A 23806-nucleotide genomic window follows, 5' to 3' on the forward strand; every position below is an offset into this window, starting at 1 on the left:
TTGAGCTTCTTGCAGATACACACATACATATCCATGCTCTAGAATCAGGGATGTGAACTGGTTTTGAACCGGAAAACCGATTTTTTCTATTAATTAGCTAAACTATTAACCGAACCGAAATTTTCCACAAATGTTTGATCCGAACCGAAAACCGAACCACTTCACATAAAAGTTTAAAGGTTCGTTTCAACCAATTTTCAATAGATACATTTACCCACCTTTTTCGTTTTGGAGATATCAAATCTAAAGGCAATCCATCTGATTTAACGGACACTTGACACCCAACGCTTGCGCGTTGTTGCACTGGACACTTAAACTTGCCTGTTACTTTTTTTTTTTTTGATTTCCGAACCGAAACCCCGGTTCAAATACCAAAAAAACGCTTTGACGAACCAGTCCAAAAGTGCAAAAACGGTTCGAACCGCTGAACCGAACCGACCAAATTTTTTATCCGGTTCACGTCCCTGTATAGAATAGCAGATATATATGTATGTAATGTGACTCACATTTTCATGACAACGACAATGTCTCGGAAGCCATTTTGTTTGAATGTGTGGCTATGACATTATTTATAACTATCCAATAATTTTGCAATTTTGTTTACGCATACATATGAAGGCGTAATTAAATTTAATGTAAACTGTCAATTTATCTTTTTTCTTTTTCAGAAATCCAGTTAACTGCTATGTATAGTATTTCATATAAGGGCGCATTCAATTTCTGGAAAAACAATGTGTAAATGTTTATACGCTTGTTTCTCAAATTTCAGTAGCTTACTCGCTTCACACTGCTGGCGCCTACTAATACGCGCCAACAAAATATTCAAGCATAGCTTAAAGGAAAATTTAAAGTATGTATTCACTTTTTTATGAATGTACTTATTTATTCAGCCCTATCATGAGTTTCATTTTCCCCGAACCGGTTCACTTTTCACGTCAAAAAACTTCAATCCATTTGGCTCCTGCACAAAATTAATTAAAAACCTTTTATGTAAACAAAATATTAAGCGAATACACTTTGGAAAAATTTCTACTCAATTCAAGTAATATTCAGCCTTATCATGAGTTTCATTTTCCCCGACCCGGTTCACTTTTCACTTTTGGCTTCCATGGTTTTACTATGGGCGGATGAAAAATTTTCGGGTGAATTTTTTTTCAGGCGAAACTCAGGATAAGACAGAATATTTTTAAATTTATATTTAGAATTTTTATCTTTTATGGCTTAGTTTCCCTTTGGCGGTGTTGCAGTGTGCGATTTTGTTTGGCTGGATCGCCTTGCTGCCGATGTGGAGTTTGGCGTTGAAGTTGACGGTGACGCAGACTTTGGCGCTGCCCCTGACGCCGTTGATGATGTTGCTGATGGGGATGCTACCGATTTGTTAGCGTTGGCTGACGCAACTGAGTTGATGTTGTTCGCTGCGGCAGCTGTTGTGTTATTGGTGTTGGGGCTAACGTCGGCAATGGAGGATTGCTCGACATTTGAGCCCATCGATGCGTTGATGAAATTGATGTACTGGTGCAATTTTAATGCGGCAATCAGCGAGCTGAGATAGTCGTTTATGTTTCCTTTTTGCATTCGTTTGATCTGTCTGGATACGTTCTGATAGACACGACGCGAGATCTTGTGCGAGAGTCGGCCAACGGTCTGAACTGTGTGTAGGACGGGGTCCTCGGTGGCGGAAACTGGTACTGCAAAGGCAAAAGAAATATAAGATTCAAGATTAGTACTCGTATGGGAATTTTTAAGCTCCAAAGCTAAGCAATGGGAATTCTAAAACCTTCTATATAGAGATGTATGTTCTAGGTACGATAAATAGTTTATGTGAGTTATAAAATACGATGCATGGGCATTTCCTTAAATGAAATTAAAATTTACTCGCTTAACTAATTTTTGTTATCTCTGCGATGCACTCTTACCATGAACTTGTTAATTTCCCTATCGATTAAGTCTACTATTTCGGGATTTCGGCTAACATAGTCTAGAAGCTCACTAATAATGCGGAACGACATTGATAGGAATACAGTGGAGGCAGCCACTAAGAATCTTAGATCGAGTTCAACATCTTGTTGATCGACTATAAGTAAAAGAGCAGACAGAAACATTTAAGAAGATATAGTATTCAAGAGCTATTGGTAGGCTAGAAAAAAGATAAATGCAAAAAGGTGTGAGAGAGAGAAATACATGAAATGAGTTAAAATACCTTATTAAAGGTTTCAAGACTTACTTTGAAATAAACAGGTGCCTATAAGAATTTTTGGTTAAACAAGAAACTAACTGCAGGTTGGGAAAAATGTATAATTATAAACCTACATACATATGCACAAACCAGGCCTGGCCGCAAGATGGAGTTTCCCTTTTGGAGGGAAATATAAAATAAAAAATAAAAATTGTCCATCAATTCGTTTAAGATAATAATGGTAAAAATATTTTAAGATCTCAAATATTTAAGATCTCTTTTCAGAGATAGTAGTCGAGAGTTCTAGGTTTAATTTAAGCCAGGAAGATTCTATCTCCTTTTTTTCTTTGCCAGAGCTTCTAAAATATTGCAAAAAACGCGATTTTTTGACACTTTGACCTCGTTTTTTTCAAAATCTGGAGCTTATGCAAACTTTATGCTTACGGATTCATAATCAGCACAAAAAAAATCTATTAAAATAACACAAACGGCAATAACACAAAATTTGCTTTATTTCACTTTTAAATGGGAAATAATACTAAAATCTGAGGTTTGCTTTATTTCCAACAAAGGACAAGGACGAACGAACGTCGACTTACAAATCCGTTCATTTAACTTGTTCATGTACTACTTTTTGTCAAATGTAACTGGGTGACTACCTACATATTTATGTGCACTATTTTGCTTTATTACTCAAATTGTTAAGTTTAAAAGTTGGTCTTATTGCTCAACGAGAAATGAAATAAGCAAATTTGTGTTTTTTCGAAGACCCGACTCTTGCCTCCTTATTACACCTGTAATATAAGTTTGCAAAAAAAGTTGTAAACCATTTAAATAAGAGCAAAAGGCGGTCTACGTCTGTATCTTTAGTTTTTTAGTTATTTACATATAATAATAAAAAAAAAATTTTACCAAAGATCCTATTTCGAACTTCGAAGGCCCATATCTTGGTTTCGGAGGCTAACTTCGAAAAACGGAGAAATAACTTTTTCAACTATGACCTCTTAAAAAAAATGGTTTGGTCCAATACCCAGCGGAGTGCTGTACAGTGTAATGATTCTAGCTTCTTCATTTATGTATATTGTAACTATCAATATCTTATAAAGAGCGCGCGAGCAACTGATCCAGCAGTGCCAACAAAACTGGAACGCGAGCAAAAAAGGTCGATGGACGCACTCCCTGATAGCCGACCTTCAAACATGGTTGAACAGACCGCATGGGGAAGTCGATTTCTACCTGACGCAATTCCTCACCGGTCATGGTTACTTCCGAGAATATCTTCATAGAATGGGAAGGGTGGACTCACCGTTCTGTCACTACTGTGGAAACGTCGAAGATAATGTGTACCATACATTCTTCACCTTGAACACTTCTTGAATTCGCGCAGAATGTTGGCAGAAAGATGCGGATACATAACTCCGAACAACATAATTGGGGTAATGATCTCCAGTGCAGAAAAGTGGGAAGCAGTTACGAGATACGTGAAATTCGTACTCCGCTGCAAACGAGAGGACGGTTGTCTACTGAGGACACCCGAATGAAACACCCCTACAAAAGAGCAGCCCCAAGGCTCTAGCAGCGCGCTCCTGCATCTGAAGACATGCAGAATTGCGGTGCCAGATACGGGATTTTTGCGCGGGCGGTGGGAGTTTGAGTTTTAGTGGGTAGCCCAACACGCTTCGGTGGGAGTCCCACACTCGGGGAAGGTAGTATAGAGACTAGCGTCCCCGGCCAGTGCATAAAGCATTTCCCTCTCCTACGAACAAAAAAAAAAAAAACAAACAAACTATCAATATCTTATAAAGAGAAGTGTAAAATCTTTTTATCTAAAACTAATAAAGTTAGAAGGACGAAATTCGAGGGTGTCGTAGTTTACATATTAGTCCTTGACATATATTTTTTCCAAAAATAAATATTGGAAATTTCCAAGGATATTCAAAGAGAAAGTTTTAAAAGGACATTTTCAATATTTATGTATTCGCCCTGGTGCAACAAAAAGTTAAATTATTTTTTATTTCTACAGAATTTTTCCTTTTAACTGATACCCATATTGTTACTCTATAATGCATTAAATCTTTTAAATAATTTTTTTTATTCATTCCTATCCTGGAAATTTCAAAGTCCTTTAAAAAAATCCTGACGTCAGAGAAAAAAATTAAAAACGCAGTTATACTATATTTGGTTCCTAGTTTTGTGAACATATTGATGTTTTCGTGTGTTTTAAAAATCTTTGGTTTTTGTCGCACGGGGTTATGGTGTATGCAATTCCATTTTTGTATGTATTACAACAGAGCAACAACTAAGTTTTCCTTTGCAATTGAACGAGATTATAAGTGTAAAGATGATTTGAAAAAAACAAGAGTTTGACTAAACCTTTGGAAAGAATGAAGATTTTTTTTTTGCTAAGGGTCCCGTTTGAGGCCCAGCAATTATGGCAGCCCTACCTTAGTACAACATACCAAATGCCTGAAAATTTTTAAAATCAGACAATAACCACGCCCACATCGCATATAACGGTAATTTAGAGAAATAGAATAGAGAAATCTTCGTTAAATACCTAAGCTAGTTTATTCACAATTGACGTTTGCAATAATTCTTCAGCAAAAAATACGATCATGTTAAAATTTTGGAAAAAAGGGGGTGACCACATATGTGTATCTCGGTAACCGTTCCATTAATTTGTACCAAACTCATTATTATCATTACGATTATTGTGCTTGCCACATAAAAGCAAAACGTTGAATATCAAATTAAAATTATGACCACTTTTCATATCACGATAACTTTCAGAAATGCTTGAAACTTCTATATTTCGCAATTAAGCGACGCTAATTTACTCAAAATTGATACTAACATAGGGCTGCTATAATTGCTGGGCCTCAAACGGGGACACTTAGCAAAAAACAACTTAATTATTTCCAAAGGGATACTGACACTCTCCCTTTTTAACCGTCTTCACAAAAAGGAAAGGTTATAAATTCAACGGAATATTTTTTTTTTATGTATATTACCACGTAACTTTGGACCACGTTAACCGATTTCTATAATTATTTTTTTAAAGGTGTTACCTCACTGGTGGTCCCATTCTAATTTGGTTTAAACCGAACATTGGATCATGAAGGAATTAACGATAATCTTAAATTTTTATATCAGAATTGAAATCGGTTTTGTTTTTTGGTTAAAAATTACTTGTTTTAAATCATATTTACATTTATAGTCTCATTCAATTACAGAGGAAAATTTGGTTGATGCGCTGTTATAATACATACAACAACGGAATTGCATAAACCATAATAAATAGAGATCAAGGAAACATTTATACACATAACGTATTATATTACATATGTTATAAGAACACTTCTGCGTTTTAACGTATGTATATGCAATAGGGTGGTCCAAAAATGCATGAGAAAAGTGAAGTCGGAATTTTTATGCTCTCACCCCTTAGGATTTTTTTATACCGAAAAAAGATACCCTTATATTTTTTATTTTGAAATCAAAAAATGTTTAGAGGTCGCTCAAAGCGCTTAAAGTTTTCCATGTATTTTATATGGGAAAAACCACTTTTCGTAGAAACGGTATAGAACTCTTAACAATCAACATTTTTCGATCGAAAAAACTCTGTTTCTCTGCAGGAGATGCCCTACAATAATACCCGATTGTTTATTTAACCATTTTTTGATAGTAAGCATAATTTATAGGTCCGCCAATAACCCCAATATTGCAATGGGGCACCAATGAAAAATCGTTAGTTTTAAAATATGGTTAAATAAACAACTGGGTATTATTATTGGAAGCCTCTTGAAGAGAACCAGAGTTTTCCGATCGAAAAATATTGATTTTCAAGAATTCCATACCATTTCTACGAAAAGTTATTTTTTCCCCATATAAAATACATGGAAAACTTTAAGCGCTTTGAGCGACCGCTAAATATTTTTTGATTTCAAAATAAAAAATTGGGGTATATTTTTTTCGGTATAAAAAAATCCTAAGGGGTGAGAGCATACAAATTCCGACTTCACTTTTCTCATGCATTTTTCGGCGTAGACCAATCCTAGGCCTCCCTAATATACAAACAAACAAAACAATACCTGTTTCAAAATATTAAAATATGATTGACTTACAATAAAAATAACATAACCGTTAGAGATCAAAGAAAAAGTGCAATTCAATTCAGGAACGTATTTGTACTTCATAACGTAAACGGAAGCAAACAAAACATGAACTATTTTAACACATTTTTACGTAACTAACTCATATTACATGTTATAGGGTCTCTTTTCGCGTATGCCATTCGTATTTTTCACTAGTTTTAACTTTGCTTAAAAGTTCGTATTCATTTTTTAAATAATGGTAAAATTTCATGCACGTCATTTTAAAGTTGAACTTGCACTGAACAACACTTTCCACAGTGCCAATGTTAAGCGAGTTTCTCTCTTTAGACCATTGTGATAAAATAAGAGAAACAACTAGCTCAACATTCACATTGTGGGAAGGGATTCCACATACATATGTATTGCAAAAATTTTAGCAAGTTTGCTTTCCGTTCGCGTTCAATAGTATCTTTAAAATCCATTTTTCTAAGGGCGGCATTTCTTTCCACTTTAATGTACATTTTTCAATAAACGATTTTAAATAAGCTACTTCCTCTTAGCATTCATCGGATGTCATTATAATTTTTCCTCTTAAATAATTGATGGATTCTTTTTTTTACCTACTTCGATTATCGATTTTTCTGTCCCTAAATCGCCAAAATTGCGCACTGCGAGGCGGTTGCTGCAAAGTGTGTTGTCTTTTTAATGATCTGGACGCCTACTTTTCAGAAGAATTTGAGAATGAAATTAAATCAAATGGTCTTATGTAAACGCAGCGTTATCATGAGTTTTATTTTCGCCCAAAATTGTTCACTTTTCACTTTCGAATCCGATAGGCTAAAAAATTTTCCGCTAACCATTTTAAACTTAAACAAGCAAATTATATACTGTTCCCCCAAGCATTAAACGGGGACATTTTGGTTGTAAACGGGGACACGGGGACAAAGGGTCCGAAACAGAGACATATCCCTGGAAACGGGGACCTAAGGCAGCCCTATACTAACAACAATCCCTTGAAAAGGAGTAACATTATTATGGAATTTCGGAAAATGGGCGTGAGACGGCATATAACTATATAAGTTTATCTCATTATGCCTAACAGAGCATTCTATAGAAGATGTTTGAAATAGGTGTAAACCCACCCCTTCTTACCACGTAGCGGTAGTTTTCGGAAAGGTGGGAAAACTATATTGAATACTTGTCGGGTATTTAATGGTCGGATCCGCACGAACTTAGTTTACAAATGATAATCAAAATATAGTGGTATTAAACTGCATTTACACGATTTAAGATCGCTCCACGAAAATCGCCTGTGTAAAGATGTTTAAATTTTCTAAGCAACAAAGAAATCGCTGATTGCAGTAGGTCAACTTTTGAATGAATATGAATAAATCACCTGGTTTATCGCACTCGTCCAACTTTTATTGCCTGTGGAAATTCTGTTGGTAAGCAACTTCCCAGGCGATGTTTAATCGCTAAGAAAATCGCATCAAGTAAATGCAGCTTTATCGTTCATGTACACAATAGAAAATTTAAAATGCTTGGCTGCACCTTCAGCTCATCAACTAACACAATATTCACAATCAATTTTCAAGACTTTTAAATTGATATTAAGGAGAAAATCAGCTCTTCCACTTTATGAAAGCAATATTTTGGCAATTTAGGTGAAAAATTTTATTTCAGTAAAATGTAGGTAGTTTTTTTTTAAATATATCGTAGTAGTGGCAGATGTAAAAAATTACCCACAATTGTGATAAAGTGGCAACACTGCTCAGGAAATATAAGATAAATCGAAAAAAATATACTTATGCATTATACCTAATAATAGGATTATCTTTTTTCTACCATAGATTGAGAAATGAAAGAGAGAAATAAGTATTTGAAAGTAAAAGTTATGAATAGAGAAGATATAATACTGCTAATTTGAAACTCTCCGCTTTTCGAATAGCCCTTGTCTTAGATGGAAGTGAGTTCCACAAACAAATCGTGCTGACAAAGAACATTCTGGATGATGCCGTGTACTTGAAATATATGTAGGTGTATCGGTTCCGAGAATTTGCGTAGCGTATAAAGCTACATATGTATATGATCAAATTTCCTTTAAGGGCTGCATTGTTCAAGGCCAGTTGCAATTTGTTGAGCGAAATGTATATTTGCGTAGCGTCTGCGTGAATACGCATCGAGGCATTGGGCTACATGTAACTAAGTATGTCATTGATAAAGAAGGTAAATAATATTGGAGGTAAGATAGATCCTTGAGGTACACCAGATGTTATAGATTTTAAATTCGAGAGTTTTTTTGGCACATTGAGCCTGTTGAAATCGCTCAGCGAGGTAGCTTAGCATTATCCACTCTAAAAAAAAAATTGTGTAGATTTCCTAGCTAAAAGATAGGTTACTGATTTCCTACCTTATTATTTGCAAAATTACATGCTCGATTATTCAACGAATAGTTTGTTTAAATTTCGGACTTTTTAGAGCATAATATAGCTGCTGTGGTTTGCGTAAATTTACTACAAAAGTGTGTACAAGCTACAAAATACACACCTGCCGTTTGATTTCACCCGTAGAATGGTGTAAAGCCGCTAACAAAAAGGATTTTTACACACGAAAATGTGTAAACGAGAAAAATACATATTCATCGTGTAAATTTACCAAAAAATTTTAAAAATAAACAAAAATATATTCGATTTAAAGTCGCATTTTTAAACAGATTTTTTAGAGTGTGTAGTATTTACGTTTCTGTAATCTTTTGTAACAGAATAGTATTGATATCATTGACATTAGTATTGTATGCATTAGTAAGAAACATGTGATTATGGCATGCGATGTGAACTTGCTAAAGAGTCATAAATAGTATCTATTAGTACAAGTGCTATAAGTGCATGTAAGTATATATGTATGTATATGTTAGTAGGTACGAGTGGCTAAGCTGTTATTAATTTATACTTCTTTTTTTCGCTTTTAATAAAAAAATGTGCATGCCATGTAAGGTAAATAGATGAAGGGTTTTCAACTTACAGTCACTTTCAACGTGTTTGCCATTTTTCACGACAGCAATTTATTATCTGGGAAAAGAAATTAATTTCTGTATTTTACAAAAAAGTCAGAGTATCCGAATTAATCACAAACATTTCTATTTATGCATTTATTTACATTGATTTACGATTTTATGTAGCGAGGCGATGATGAAACTCAAGTTTTGAAATTTTTATTTTGAAACTTAACGGCTTTTAACATTTACTAGATTTTTATGAACTAAAAAGGAAAAAAGACAAAGCAATATACATATTAGGTGCGTTAAAAGTGCAAGCCAAAGGGAATGAAGTAATCTGTGCTTGAAATGTAGCTGTTAGTTATCAGTATGGGTTTTTAGAAATATTAACAAAAGCTATTCAATGATATGATAATCTTATGTATTAGTTATAAGCAAAATATTCAAGCGTTTTTCATTGTGGGTAGCTATGGTTCTTGCAACCTCACTGTATACATAAACTGGACTTTTCACCTTTAGCGTACCACGATTGCGTAAAAGAACTCCATAAACGAATGGCCTTATACATAAAAAATAAAATATATTTAAAGAGCTCTATAAAGTTAGACTTTCGATTTATATATGTATAAAGCACGTAGTCTTCTTTATTTTTATTGAATTTGGGTGTAACATTTTATATAGAATTAGGTTTCTGGCGAATAGTTTGTATAGGGTTTATCAATTGAGATGAGACGATGCTGGTAGAGTTTGTCGCGGCCATGTTTCGGTGGAGGCAAAATTTTAGACGAATGTTTCGGTACTGCAGTACGAAGATTCAAAGATTTTATGCCAATGTCCGACTTTAAGCAGAATAAGTTTACGCACACTTAGCAAACCTATCTCTTCTATATTGATTCATGTTTCTTCCAACCTAGCCTAACCTAATCCAACCTTACCTAATAAATAGGGTAAAATTATTTACAGTTAAACTATTTCTGCTTTAAAAGAGTAAACGCGCAGTTAGACGTGGCACAGTGCAGGTAATTTAAAAAGTCGGTAAAACTCAAAGCGTTTGTAAAGTAATTGCAGCAGCAGTTACACCTAGCATGTAAAGTAACTTACAAAAGTAGTTTTTGTTTTTTTACTTTAAATTAATTTCGGTTATTTCGCACAAATTCGCCAACAACAAACACACAGCAACCTGAGCATAAATTAAAATCGTTGGTGCATTACGAGCAAGTATAGATTAACTTTCGAAAGCGATTTGAGTTCGTTCTCTCCTTGCTAATTGCATTTCCGAAACAAAAATAAATTTTTACGTAAAAGAGGAAATTCGTTTTCTCAACTCGACAGTAAAACCGTCTTGAAAAAGTACTTGCATAGCCACACCTGACTGTTTAAATGCGTTCATATGTATTATTTGTGTCAAAATGAAAAATACAATATTCTAAACTTTCTTTTTGTACTTAAAGAATATCACACAAATACTATATTTTGCCTTACTAGTACATATGCACACTCAGAAAAAAGTCAGCTAAATATATTTGTCTCAACACATGATCTGGTGGTAACTATAGCCAAATAATGTATCTATAACCAAATCATGTGTTGAGGGAGACATATTTAGCTGACGTAACTAAACTCTTTTCTCAGTTATGTATCATGTTAGCAAGAATGAATAATGTAATTTTTAATTATGTACATATGTATGTATTTTATTAGCCACAATTATATGTCTACAAGTATTTCAGCACAAACTTTTTAATTTCTCTAAACACTCACTATTATCCTCCTCTACGTCATCCTGGCCCTTTGGGAAATAGTATTCCAGGAGACGTTCTGCCAAAGCTGTTGTTGTATCAACGCCAGACACTGCGAGGCTGCCATATTGTGTTGCCAACACTTCATTCGCCTTGGCCCACGCCAAATCCTTCAATGAGGCAGCTTTCTGTTGACCGGCTGTTTTGAATTTGGACACACGTTCAATATGTGGTTGTACTACTTCGACCACTTTGCTCTTGGCCTGATTATAGATTTCCTGTGGAGTGTCCTTGATAATAGGTGCCTTTACTTCCAACTTGTCAATACCCTTGACCAGTGTCTGGTCCACATACTGTATGGGGCGATCGAGCTTCGAGACGATTGGAGCGGCAGTGACAACAGCGCGTGAGACGCAATCCTCGGCGGCATTGAGTGCCCAGTTGAAGACACGGTTACGACCTAGAAAAAAAAATAGGTGTATTTTTATTATGATTTAAGCTAAATGTTAATTTCGTAGATGAGTAACTGTTTAAAATTGCATATCGTTGGGATCATATTTATTAAAAAGTGTGAGCAATTAAGTAACATTTTTTCTATCTGAAAATATGTGTTATGTATAAAACCCTCTCCTTTCCGGACTAAAAGTACTAATCTCCTGACTGCTTCATGGTGCAAAATTTATAGTTATTTGCACAACTGGTTTTCTCCACTGATAATTGAGAGTTACATACATATATATATATATATAAGTTATGGCTGCTGAAATTGAAGTTCAAGTGATAAGACTGATATAATTTGTAGAAAAAGGCTACGTGCAGGCAAGGCACACGATTTATACTCGTAAACAAAAGTCCAGTTCTACTCGATAAAAAGCCGCTGGAAACTGGAGCACCGCGCGGATGGAAGCAGTGATCGGACTTAATAAAAATTCTCTGTGGTAGATTCTGGAAAAAAATGTGGTAGATTTAGAAAAAATGTGGTAGATCTCCAGTTTTGAATTAAACTTTTTACAAAAATTAAAGAAAAGTTTCGCCTAAACTGCAAAATTTTTAATTAGAATCTCTAGGAAAAACTTTTAACTTGGGTTTTGCTATTTTGACAATTCTCAAGTAAAAGTAAACAACGCCTTAAAAACTTTAGATGCACTGTAATGTGCTAATACTTTCACAAAAATCGCCGATCTTTTACAATTTCTTTATTAGTTCTTTTTATAAATCATATATTTTGTATTTTAACACAATAAAACCACGTTTCCCGACGAAAATTTGATATTGAAAAATTGAGAAAATTCATTGTTTGAAAGTTTCTTTTCTCCTCCCATTCAGCTTTGTTTACTTTTACTTGAGAAATCTCATCTCCGCGGGGAATGCGAAATCTTGAATACTATCATTCTTGTTATTAGGGACACGAATTTCTATACGATACGATACCGCATCGACATTTTTGCCATTCGATACCGATAATTTTTACTCGATAGTTTTCAAACGATATATTTTGGAATCGGGTACCAGAACTCTTGTATCGTATCGAATCGTAAATGTAGATTACAAAGTTAATGTGAATAATGGTATATTGTATTGGGCATTTCCAATCTGGCGTGGCATGACATTTCTATGACAAAATGTTTGAAAATAAAATGAAAACGTCAAAACTTAAAAACTCTGGGAATTGGGCAAAACTATTTGTATAAAACTTTTTTTAGTAATAATAATAATAATAGATTGGCGCTTACACATATATTAGTGTTTGGCCGAGCTTCTCCTCCGATTTCTGGCATGCGCCTTGATGTTTTCACACAAAATGGAGGGACCTACAGTTTTACGCCGACTCTGAACGGCGATTGTATTTTTATGGGAAGCTGTTTTTCATGGCAGAAATACACTCTGAGGTTTGACATTGCCTGCCGAGGGACGACCGCTGTTAAGAAAAAACCTTTTTTTCTAAAATTTTTTGCGATGTTGCTTTGACCAGGGCTTGAACCCAGGCGCTGCGAAGTGGAAACGCGCACTGCTAACCACTACACCACAGCGGCCGCCTGTAGTAATATTTGAAATATTAAAGGTTAATTTTCCAAATTCCAAGATGTAAAAATCTGTCCTGCTTTTTTTATCAGCCGAAGTATCTGATGCGACGTTACATTACTTAAATTTCTATTGAAAGTTTTCTTGTTAATATTGTTTTTAAACAAATTTTTAACGCAAATAAGACCTTCAGCTGAGAGTCTTAGCCTTAGCTAGGGTTCCATTTCTTGCAAATCTCTGTCGTACTATAACCTTCTTACTTACTTTGGAATTTATTTGTAAAGCAATATGGATATATTTTGCGCTTTAAAGCCCAGAAATGTGTACTATCTTAGGTTGCAATGTGGCGTGCCGTCAGTGATGTACTTATTAAAGTGCAAAGTGTTAATTCTTTATTAAAAAATAAGACCAATATTCAGATTTAATTTTTTGAATTTTTTATCGATATTTGGAATATCGAGTCTTTTTATTACTATATTGATTGGTACCCGATATTTTTACAGCGATACTTTAAATGAGTATTATATCGGTTCGATATCGCGTCCCTACTTGTTATCTCATAGCGTTTAATGTTGGACAATTTTTCCTCTTAAAATTAAAAAAAATAGGGAAAATCATGTGAGCTAAATTATTACTACTCAAAAATGCGAATATGTGGTAGATTTCATACCTTGTGTGGTAGATGTGGTGGATGCTTAAAAAAGTGGAAGATCTACCACAATGTGGTAAAAGTCCGATCACTGGATGGAAGATTTTATAGTTGCATAAGTACATATGTATGCACATTAGGGTGGTCCAAAACAGTAAAGTCGGAATTGTAATGCTCTCACCCTCTAGGATTTTTCTATATCGAAAAAAGTATACCCCTATTTTTTTATTTTGAAATTAAAAAATATTTCGAGGTCTCTCAAAGCGCTCAAAGTTTTCCATGTATTTTTATATGGGAAAAAACAACTTTTCGTCGAAATGGTATAGAATTCTTGAAAATCAATATTTTTCGATCGGAAAGCTCGGGTTCTCTTCAGGACGATTTTTTATTGGCCTACCCATTGCATTTTTCAGGGTTTTTGTGGGTATTTGGCGGACCTATAAATTATAGTTGTGATGAAAAAATGGTTAAATAAACAATACGAAAAGTGGCTTTTCCCCATATAAAATACATGGAAAACTTTGGGCGCTTTGAGCGATCTCTAAATATTTTTTGATTTCAAAATAAAAAAATTGGGGTATATTTTTTCGGTATAGAACAATCCTAGGGGGTGAGAGCATAAAAATTTCGACTTTACTTTTTCACATGCATTTTTGGACCACCCTAATGTGCATACTACATTGAGGGCTGTGAAGGCGTTTGCAATTAAGAGCAGTATAAAAGCAACAATAGCACCTTCACATATGTGCATACATACATATGTACATATCTACGTATGTACAAAAGTGCATGTGTATGTGAAAAGTTTGAAAATACTCTATACCCGGTAGGGAAGCTTTCAAGTTACATACATATGTTTTAGCGCAACTGACTATTACGCGCACTTCGGTTGTTTAACTATCCAAAAAAAAATCTTGCCAAGCTTGCACAATACTCCGCTCTAACGGTGAGCTTCCGCCCAGATAGACTGAAGCTGAAACAAAAGTCTGCCTGCTTATAGCGCTCTTACACGATATGAATTTGCATATGTAAATGCTACTTTTCTGATACGTTCTAATATACATACATATATTACATACGAGTAGATACAAAAAAGTAACATTTACAAATGCAAATGCATATCGTGTAAGAGCGCTGTTAGCCACTTTTGAGCAGACACTAATTTAATAAACCACGCACCGCTTCTTTTATCTGAAACCTAAATTTCATACTAGTCTTCGTGGAACCCAGTTTGAGTTCATTTAATTTTGGTAGAATTTGTATTACAGCATCGTTTCATACCCGTGTTAATTGCACTGTTTCGAGGCTAAGGAGTTAGTTTTTATGTGGCTTAAAAGAAATAAATATATATATAGATATATATCTTTTACTTTTTATGTATTTCAAACTTCCAACACACTTGTCTGCTTTCCAGAGCTGTCATTTCATTAAAACTTAGGTTAGAGTTTCTAGACTTTCGAGTTTTTTTTCGCTCTTCACTGCTAGAAAGGTTATATTTTACTTCTTCAAATGCCCTTCATGTCTTATCCTTTAAGGTTTAACTTCAAATTATAGACGGCATTACTCTTGTATTGATGTTTTCAGAATTTCATAGTTCTCCTTTGTAAAGTCAAAACTTAACGTTTTTCGACATCGCTTGGGTTTAAAACTATTCTAATTCTACGTCTTCTAACTTCAATTTGCTCATTCTTATCCAAAACTTTAGTTACAGTATAGAAAGCGGGATAGTTTTCCCTTAAAACTCCTTCATCCTATAGCTATACCTATAACGAAAATCACTGAACCAGAATTGAGTACACCTGTAATATTTAATAACGGAATCGGTTTGAATAAAGAAGAGTATAAGTGAAATAAGGTGTTCGATATATAAGGGTTTTATGTCGATTCAAGGACTGATCATTCACTGTGCCATTACTTTATATTGTTTATTTTATATTTATTTTTGCTTTTTTCATTAATTTTGTAAGATTAATTGTTCATGTGTGAAGAACAATTATTACACATAATCACCATACATTGAAAACAAGGGTTGCAAACCGCTTCAAAATCGATGCGGTTCAGTTCAGTGGTTCGAACCACTTAGAAAAAACTTGTACCGGTACTAGAACCGGGTCATGAATATCTCCTTTCCACTGTTCGGTTTGGTTCGGTCCGAATGGTTCAATTTTTTAAATACTAGCATCCAAATTCATAAAAAAAGAAAGAAAATTTGTATGAAAATATGATTTAAATTCACAAAAAAAAAAACAACAACAATTCAAATTCAAAATGGTGGACCTAATATTGTAGTTTAAATTGCGTTGCTTAAACTTTTATATCTCAGCGAGGAATAACCGTAATTAAAAATATTTAAAAGATTTTTAAAGGTGAAACAGTGCACTTTAAGGTAGAATTTGTGCCAGTATTAAAAAAAAGTGTATTATTGATTATATAAGTTTTTGAAATTTTAAAAAAAAGCCCATTTTAACGCCTTTAGGCTAGAATCTCTATATATAAATGTGAAAGTCTGTACGGGGTCGGAGCATCACGCCTCAACCACACCACCGAATAACGCGAAAATGTACACAGTTCTATATTTTGCCCTCAGAATGGTAATAGGCATGGTTTTCTCACAACAAATGTCGATTTTGCAATACCTGTTTTACAACAAAGTAATAAAATAATAGCCGTTTTCGTTGTTCGGACTTAATTCAAAAACTACTAAATAGATTTCAGTCAAATTTTCAGTGATTATACCTTGCATATATAGTCCTATTATAGGGGACTAGAAAACTCGCTAGACGGCGCTGGGGATGAGTTATTTATAAAACTCGTATTTATGAACCGATTTTATTCAAACTAAAACCGTGTACTACCCCCATGATGAGAAATACGTATGCCCGCTAGGTGGCGCTGGAGTCGAGTTATTTGTATTTGATTTCTTTCAAATTCACAAGGTATACTGGATCCGCTAGGTGGCGCGGGAGTCGAGTTATCTATAAAAGTTAGAAAAGTTAGTTTTCGTGATTGGGATCAAGAAAAATACTTTGGGTGTTCACACAATTGGGATACGATTTGCACCAAATTTTGGCAAATACCCATTTGTGTGACACTGCCTTTAAACTTGTATTTATACGGGTGTTTTTAAAGAATGAAATATAAAAAAACTAACCAAAATTAAATAACAGCAAAATAATATTTTAAAACTTGTGAAAATTTGGAGCGGCTATAATTTGTTCGACTAATAAACTAAAAAAAAATTACTGTACATAAGTTTACTATGATTACTCGGCCGTGCTATTATAGTAGCACAACGCCACTAAGCGCATTTTAAAATTTTCAGGCAATAGCCCCATGCGATTATCGATTATATTTTTTGTTGTTTGTGTGAAATATTTTATTTTCATCAGTATTTTTCTTTTAATCAAAATATGTTGAACTAAAAGTGAAACTAAAAAAAAAATCGCCAGAAGAGGGGCTGAACACCTTTTGCATAGATATTTCGTGGATATTTTTTTTTCGACAGCTCAACTCGGAAACTTGCAAAAAATACCATATTTCCAACCGTCATTATTAATAAAATAGTGCACAGATGTAGTACATTTTATTTTTGTAATAAAGCGTGAACTGTTGTCTACAAGTGTGTGTAAAAGGTTTTTGATTCGATTCACGCGTTTGGGCACACAACCCGAAATCGTTGTACAAATTCATAAAGAGTACCCAAAATTTGTATTGAAATGGTTGAGCCTTACACTGAGATTAAAATACTAAATTAAATAATCCTTAACATTAAAATTTCAAAATACTGATAATGAATTACCAAATTTTTTTCTATTATGAATGTTAAATAGCGAGATGAGAGATACAAAGCGATTACCTCACTAATAAAAAATTTAATTTTGATTTATATTACTACTTCTTCATAGTTAACAGTGATTTGTTAAAAACTGCAAGTGCAAAGAAATATATCGTCGTTTAAAGTGCAAAACCGCGAATCAGCAAAATGCAAAACCGCGTATGTGAAGTTGTAGAAATTATTTTCTAGAGCGTTAAAACACTCATATTTCAAAATGGTTCTCTTTTTTATAAAGCAATCCCATTTCTGGCTAGTATATTTCAGAACGAATGGATAAGGATTGAGCCAAGAGCTTGTGTGAGCAAATCCAATTTTTGGCAGCCAATGTCAGTTACGCGGTTTTGCAGAATGACGATACGCGGTTTTGTACTTTAAACGACAATATTCTTGGTAGAAGAAATGCATAAGAAAGAAAAAAGATGTATACTTAAAAGGCGTTTTTACTTTTTTTGTAATAAAATACTGTATTTATATGAAGTGTACTATATTTTTACAGATTTTTTGCAGAAAGTATTATTTGTATCTTAGAAAATGTTGGCAACCCTAGCTGTAGCTGAGTGGTGAGAGTTGCATGCTACAAGCCTGTAGCTGCCAGGTTTTATCCTCGGTTGGTGCGTTTGCGCAAAATTTTTTGTTTTTATTATTTATTTTATTTTTTTATTTTATTTGATTTATATATTTAATCCTACTTTATCTTATTTTCATTTGCTTTATTTTATATCACATTTTTTATTTTACTATTAGTTAGTTTACATTTTTAGAGCTGAATTTTATTAAAAAGTCAACAACAACTAACTGAAAGCAACGTTTCAAAAAATATAGAGCTTATAAAAAATTAATAAAAACAAAATAAATGAAAACTCTACTGGCTGTGGGACTCGAACCCACGACCTTGCGGCTCGTTAATCCGCAATACTGCCGTCTGTCAGGGCAAAATTATTATGCGCATTTGTGTGCTAGTTTATCTGCATAAGCATGACCGTCTGTCTCGCGTTTTAGATTGTCTGAATCTTTATTCAACAAGTGTAACCAGGAAGTAGAAGCAGAAACAAGCTACTAATTTCTTTTGAATAGGTATATAAAGCGTCTCATTCTTGTGAGAAGCACTTTTGTTGAATGATTTGTGGTTTGAAATGAGCACTTAAAATTTTTTAATACGTAAGTGTATTCTGTTTATTTTTTTGAATAAATTCATACATTTTTGATTCATATATGTAAATATCCATAACAAAATGGGGATATTTTTTGCCTTGAAATTCGCAAAAAGGAATATATGCGAAAATGTGAGCCCTCCTGGTATTAATTAGTTCACTTTATTGAGCGGGCACTGTATGAATTTACGTGTATATGTGCATACTCCCACACTAACATGCTCCTCGTTTATCTGGCCCCACCCAATAATACGCTACGCAAAGCTGCTAGCGCTCATGTTATTGTTGATTTCAAGAGTCTCTTGTGCATTTTTTTCGCAATTTGTTTATCATTGGCGCTCTGTCAAATCAACTGTTACCGGTGAAATAAGCGATAACTCTTCACCACTACAAAGAGAACTTTCCAGATGTATTTCATAACGTGTTGAGTACTTATTATAGAATATTGTTTACGATAGCAAAAGGCCACAATTTATACGAGTAGGTATGAGCTGTAAATCTATAAATTGCTATTTTTTATGTAATAGGATCATGCTTTAAAGGGCAAATTCCCAGTAGGAATATTCATAAGCTCGTGTCACTGTTATTCTAGAGATTTCGTAAGCAAACTTTTAGGCCTCAAGAAAGCTTAGCAGGTTTACACTGCTATATCTGTACATATTTATACATAACATATACATACATATATGGGCATATGTAGTATATAGATATCGGAGATGAGGGTTCCTTGGATTCATAAACGCATTTAAGTGCATATGTAAGTATGCACATACATACATGCATACATATGTACATATGCGTTAGACACCTGCAACAAGAAAATTTATTCCACCGTTAAATTTTCTGCTCGGTTTTAATATCACACTTTTACGAGCAAAATATTTTAATAAATCATTTGATGAAAACTGGTTGGACGCTTTAAGTTTATTTTCCAATTAAGCTGACTAATTGACGTCAAAAATATTTCAACGAATGTTAGAAAAAGATATAAAAACTCCAAAAATCTACATAAAAAATAAAATTTAATGCTTTAGCAAAAAAACTAATTCAAATTAAAAAAATTATAAGAAAACGGAAAAAGTAACTTTTTATCTGCGTAGTCAGCCGAAATAAATAACATTATTTTTGTATGTCACTTACACGAAAGCCAATGCAAACATGTATTGTGACTAATAATAATAATAATAATAATAGATTGGCGCTTACACATATGTTAGTGTTTGGCCGAGCTTCTCCTCCAACTTGTGGCGTGCGCCTTGATATTGTCACACAAAGCGGAGGGACCTACAGTTTTACGCCGACTCCGAACGACGATTGTATTTTTATGAGAAGCTGTTTTTCATGGCAGAAATACACTCGGAGGTTTGCCATTGCCTGCCGAGGGACGACCGCTGTTAAGAAAAACCTTTTTCTAAATTTTTTGCGATGCTGCTTTGACCAGGGCTTGAACCCAGTTGCTGGTGAGTGAAAGCGCGCACTGCTTACCACTACACCACAGCGGCCGACGTATTGTGACTATGTATTATCAATATTGTATTAAGTTAGGTTGATTTATATGGCATAAAAATTTCAAAAAATAATGTAGCAAAAAATTACATTTACATTATGATATTCCACAAAGAAACTAATTTCCAAGCATGAAATCTTTATTTTTTTGACCAAAGATATGAATGAATAAATAAACAGCAATGTTCATACTTCCCCGGAAGTTTTTTTTAGCGGACTTCTGTATAAATTGATCTTCGTAAATCGCTTCAGCTATACTCTTCGAATTTATTCTGAAATTTTTTTAGGGGGCATCTTTTTATGTAGGATAAACCCTTATAAGCTACTTACATAATAGCTTTGTCGAAGATGTTGCGGTTTTCTTCTATATAAAAATAAATTGTGTGTTTTCGTTATATGGAGCAAATGGAATCAAAAAATTCTAAAAAGTCAACCGTAATTTTTAGCTATTTGAAGCTTGTACTTTATTCTACTAGAATTCAATGCGCTACAAAACTGTATACTCAGAATCTTTCTAGGAAATCTAATTAAAGAATCTCAAAGTTTGAAACTTGGTTTTACACGGGTTTTGTTAAAGAATTAACTAAATTTTTATAACAAAATAACCAAAACTAGATGCAAAAAAATAATATGTTAAAACTCGACGACTGTATGTTAGTATTAATTTCTTTCAGTATAAAACGCATGGTGGCATTATTTGTACCAGGTGAAGTAATTAGAGCGAGAAGAAAGATTTTGACACTGCCTTATTTGAAAATTTTCCTATAAAATTTGACTATAAACCAGCCGAATGTCTGAAAATAAAGAGAGAAAGCTGTTCTATTACTTCACCTGTTTATTGCGCTTGTATAAAACGTTTGTTTTCAGAATTTCCTGTTTTACCAATCAATTACAATTTTTCGACAATCCTCATCCTCTCACAGGTATATTTAATTTTAGAAAAACGCACATGTCTACTTATGTATTTTAAAAACTGGCATTGCTTGAATTTTATTTTTAACTCATGGCTCCTGTGGAAATGACCCATCCTAATAGAGGTATGTATGTATTTGTATACGAGTTTTCATATGTATGCATGTTTTTGTGGTGAATATTAATCGCAAGCGAATCGTGGCAAAAAACAGTCCAAAGTTCATTTTGTATGTGGCAAAATTAGCATAATGAATAATGTGCATATGTACATATGTACGAGTATATAAATATAAATGTATAAAATCGAAATGAAAAACCATCATTTTCAGACATACGAGTATATACAGTAATGGAAAAATAAATAGGGAAGCGACATTTTAACATATTTTGCTTATTTCCCTTTTTTATTCAATACTTTTATTTTTTATAAAAGTATAGCTCATTATTTAACAAAAACCGTATATATTCATATTTCACACTTTGTGCAAAGACTATAAAAATTCTGCAAAATTGTATCTAAATTTTCAACTCAGATTTTGCAGGATTTTGAGTATGCAGTTTTATAGCCCATTAAATTCTGATATAATAAAGTTCAAGTTTTAAGTTATTGAAAAATCGCGTTGATTTTTTATATTTTTTTCTGAATGTACATAGGTATTACGCATTTTTTGCATACAAAAAAATAGTCGAACTTACTTTGTATGGAAGAAAATGCGTGAAAAAATTACCAAAAATCAACGCGATGCTTTAGCAATTTAAGGCCTATTCTTTATTATACTAGAACTTAATGGGCTATAAAACTACACACTCAAAAAAATTCTACATCTGATTAAAAAGTTGAAAATTTAGATAGTTTAGAATTTATATAGCTTTTGTTAGATAATTAGATATACTTTAAGAAAAAAATAATGAATATTAAAAAACAAAAGAAAAATAGGCAAAATTTGTTAAAAAGGACAGTCCTACTTATTTTTCCACCGCGGTATGTACATTAAGGCGTATCACGAAAATAGTTTAGCGTGTGTCAGTTTTATTTAAATACTTATGTCAAGAAAAAATTTTGGGTGTAAAAAATTGTTTTTGCTATAACTTTCTTAGTAGCCATCCGATTTTGTTAATTTTTATGTCACCGATAAGGCCTCGCTCAGGACTATAATTGAATAATTATAAATTTTTAGCAAGGTTGTCATTGTTTTTTGAGAGCTTTAGATTTATAATATAAAAATAAAAATCAAGGGATAGTAATTAAAAAATTAGTGAAGGTATGAATTAAAACGGTTTTGAAGGCCATAACTAGTTAATGGCCAATTATAGTCTTGAGCGAGACCTTTTCAGCGACATAACAATTTTAAAAATCGGATATAAAATAAGAAAGTTATGGGAAAAACGCCATTTAGCGGTTTTTAGCGGGTGCCTAAAAACATTTTTTTACACCCAAAATTTTGGCTGGACATAAGGGTTTAAATAAAACTGACACACGGTAAACTTTTTTTCTTTCATGTGTCATCCATACATAGTATGTTCGTTCTGTACGTGATTGTAAGTATTTGGGAACACGCATTTATTAGCACATGCTGATTTGTAAATATGTGTCTGTACAAAGCACGCAAAAGGCTATTCGAATGTTTTTATAAAGGCCAAACAAGAAGGTAAAATTAAATAAACACAAAACTGCACACATACATAGTAAGGTCGTTCCAACCGCCAAGTCAGTGCGTGCGGCCTGGAAACTTCAGACCGCCTCTTAAACATATTAATCACGAAGTAAAGCGAAGGCACGGACTGGAACCCAGGCCGTTCCAGCCGTCCAGGCAGTGCGGCCTCGAAATCCGTGCACAAGAAGCGTAGGCGCGGATTGGTACCTAGGCCGTTCGAACCTCAAAGGCGCTCTGCTCAATTGCAAGACCAGCTACAAAATGCAGCTAGAAGGCATGCCAAATTTCTCAGTTATTTTGATTCATGAGTGCTAAATTGTAAGTCGTTTCTGTATCTAAGATATAAATAAATAGTGTCAAAAAAGGACATTCATTTTAAACAAGACGTGGCAAACCCTAACATGCGTAGCAGGACTGAGCACATCCGACTGGAACGAACATGCGAGCCTAGTGCCCTTCCTTGCGTCCTTTGTCAACAATTTGGCAGCCACTTTGTATGAAATACAACAAAATGTGATCAAAATTTCTACTAAATTAACGACACTTTTTACTCAATATCTCGGAAACTAAAGGAGATATCCTAAAATGGAGAACGCCATTTTTAAGATATTGATTAGTTTAATATGACTGCATCACTAACTAAATTTTTACTAAATTATCGAAACAATTTTAGTCATGATCTCGGAAACTAAAGGAGATATCTAAAAACACCAATCGAAAGACCTTATTTCAAAGTATATAACTGCACCTTGGTACAAAATGATATGTCCAACTTTGACTTTTTAAACAATTTAATTCTTGTAAAAATGACATACCATTGAAATAAATATTTTTTTAATAAAGTTTTTCTTTACTTGTTTATGTGTTTAAATAATGCTACGATTTTGATTTTAAACTATGTATAATTCATTAAATGTTCTTATTCAAGTATTTATGTACCTAAGTTAACAAGAAGATGTAACTACATCAGTAATTATGTTCGCTTAAGTACCTGCATCGAGGTACTTAAGCGGGTTCTTTTAAGTACCCAACCCGCCTAAGTACAGTAAAACCCGCTTAAGTAAGAAAAGTG

At 33.6% G+C, this 23806-nt stretch overlaps 1 protein-coding gene across 1 annotated transcript in view; it reads right to left on the bottom strand.

Moving 5' to 3' along the window:
* Positions 1 to 1141: 1141 nt before the first annotated feature.
* The window catches only part of LOC118734336 (lipid storage droplets surface-binding protein 2), a 34825-nt gene continuing 12160 nt past the window's right edge, over positions 1142 to 23806 (bottom strand). The window contains exons 2-3 of the mRNA XM_036464057.1: positions 11027 to 11464; positions 1142 to 1688 (exon numbers count right to left, since the gene is read on the bottom strand). Of these exons, the coding sequence (XP_036319950.1) occupies positions 1222 to 1688; positions 11027 to 11464 (905 nt within the window). The 3' untranslated portion in view covers positions 1142 to 1221. The remainder of the gene's footprint in view (positions 1689 to 11026; positions 11465 to 23806) is intronic.

Source organism: Rhagoletis pomonella, unplaced genomic scaffold (assembly GCF_013731165.1).
Source record: "Rhagoletis pomonella isolate Grant_MI unplaced genomic scaffold, Rhpom_1.0 Rhpom_scaffold_00002, whole genome shotgun sequence".
Taxonomy (NCBI): domain Eukaryota; kingdom Metazoa; phylum Arthropoda; class Insecta; order Diptera; family Tephritidae; genus Rhagoletis; species Rhagoletis pomonella.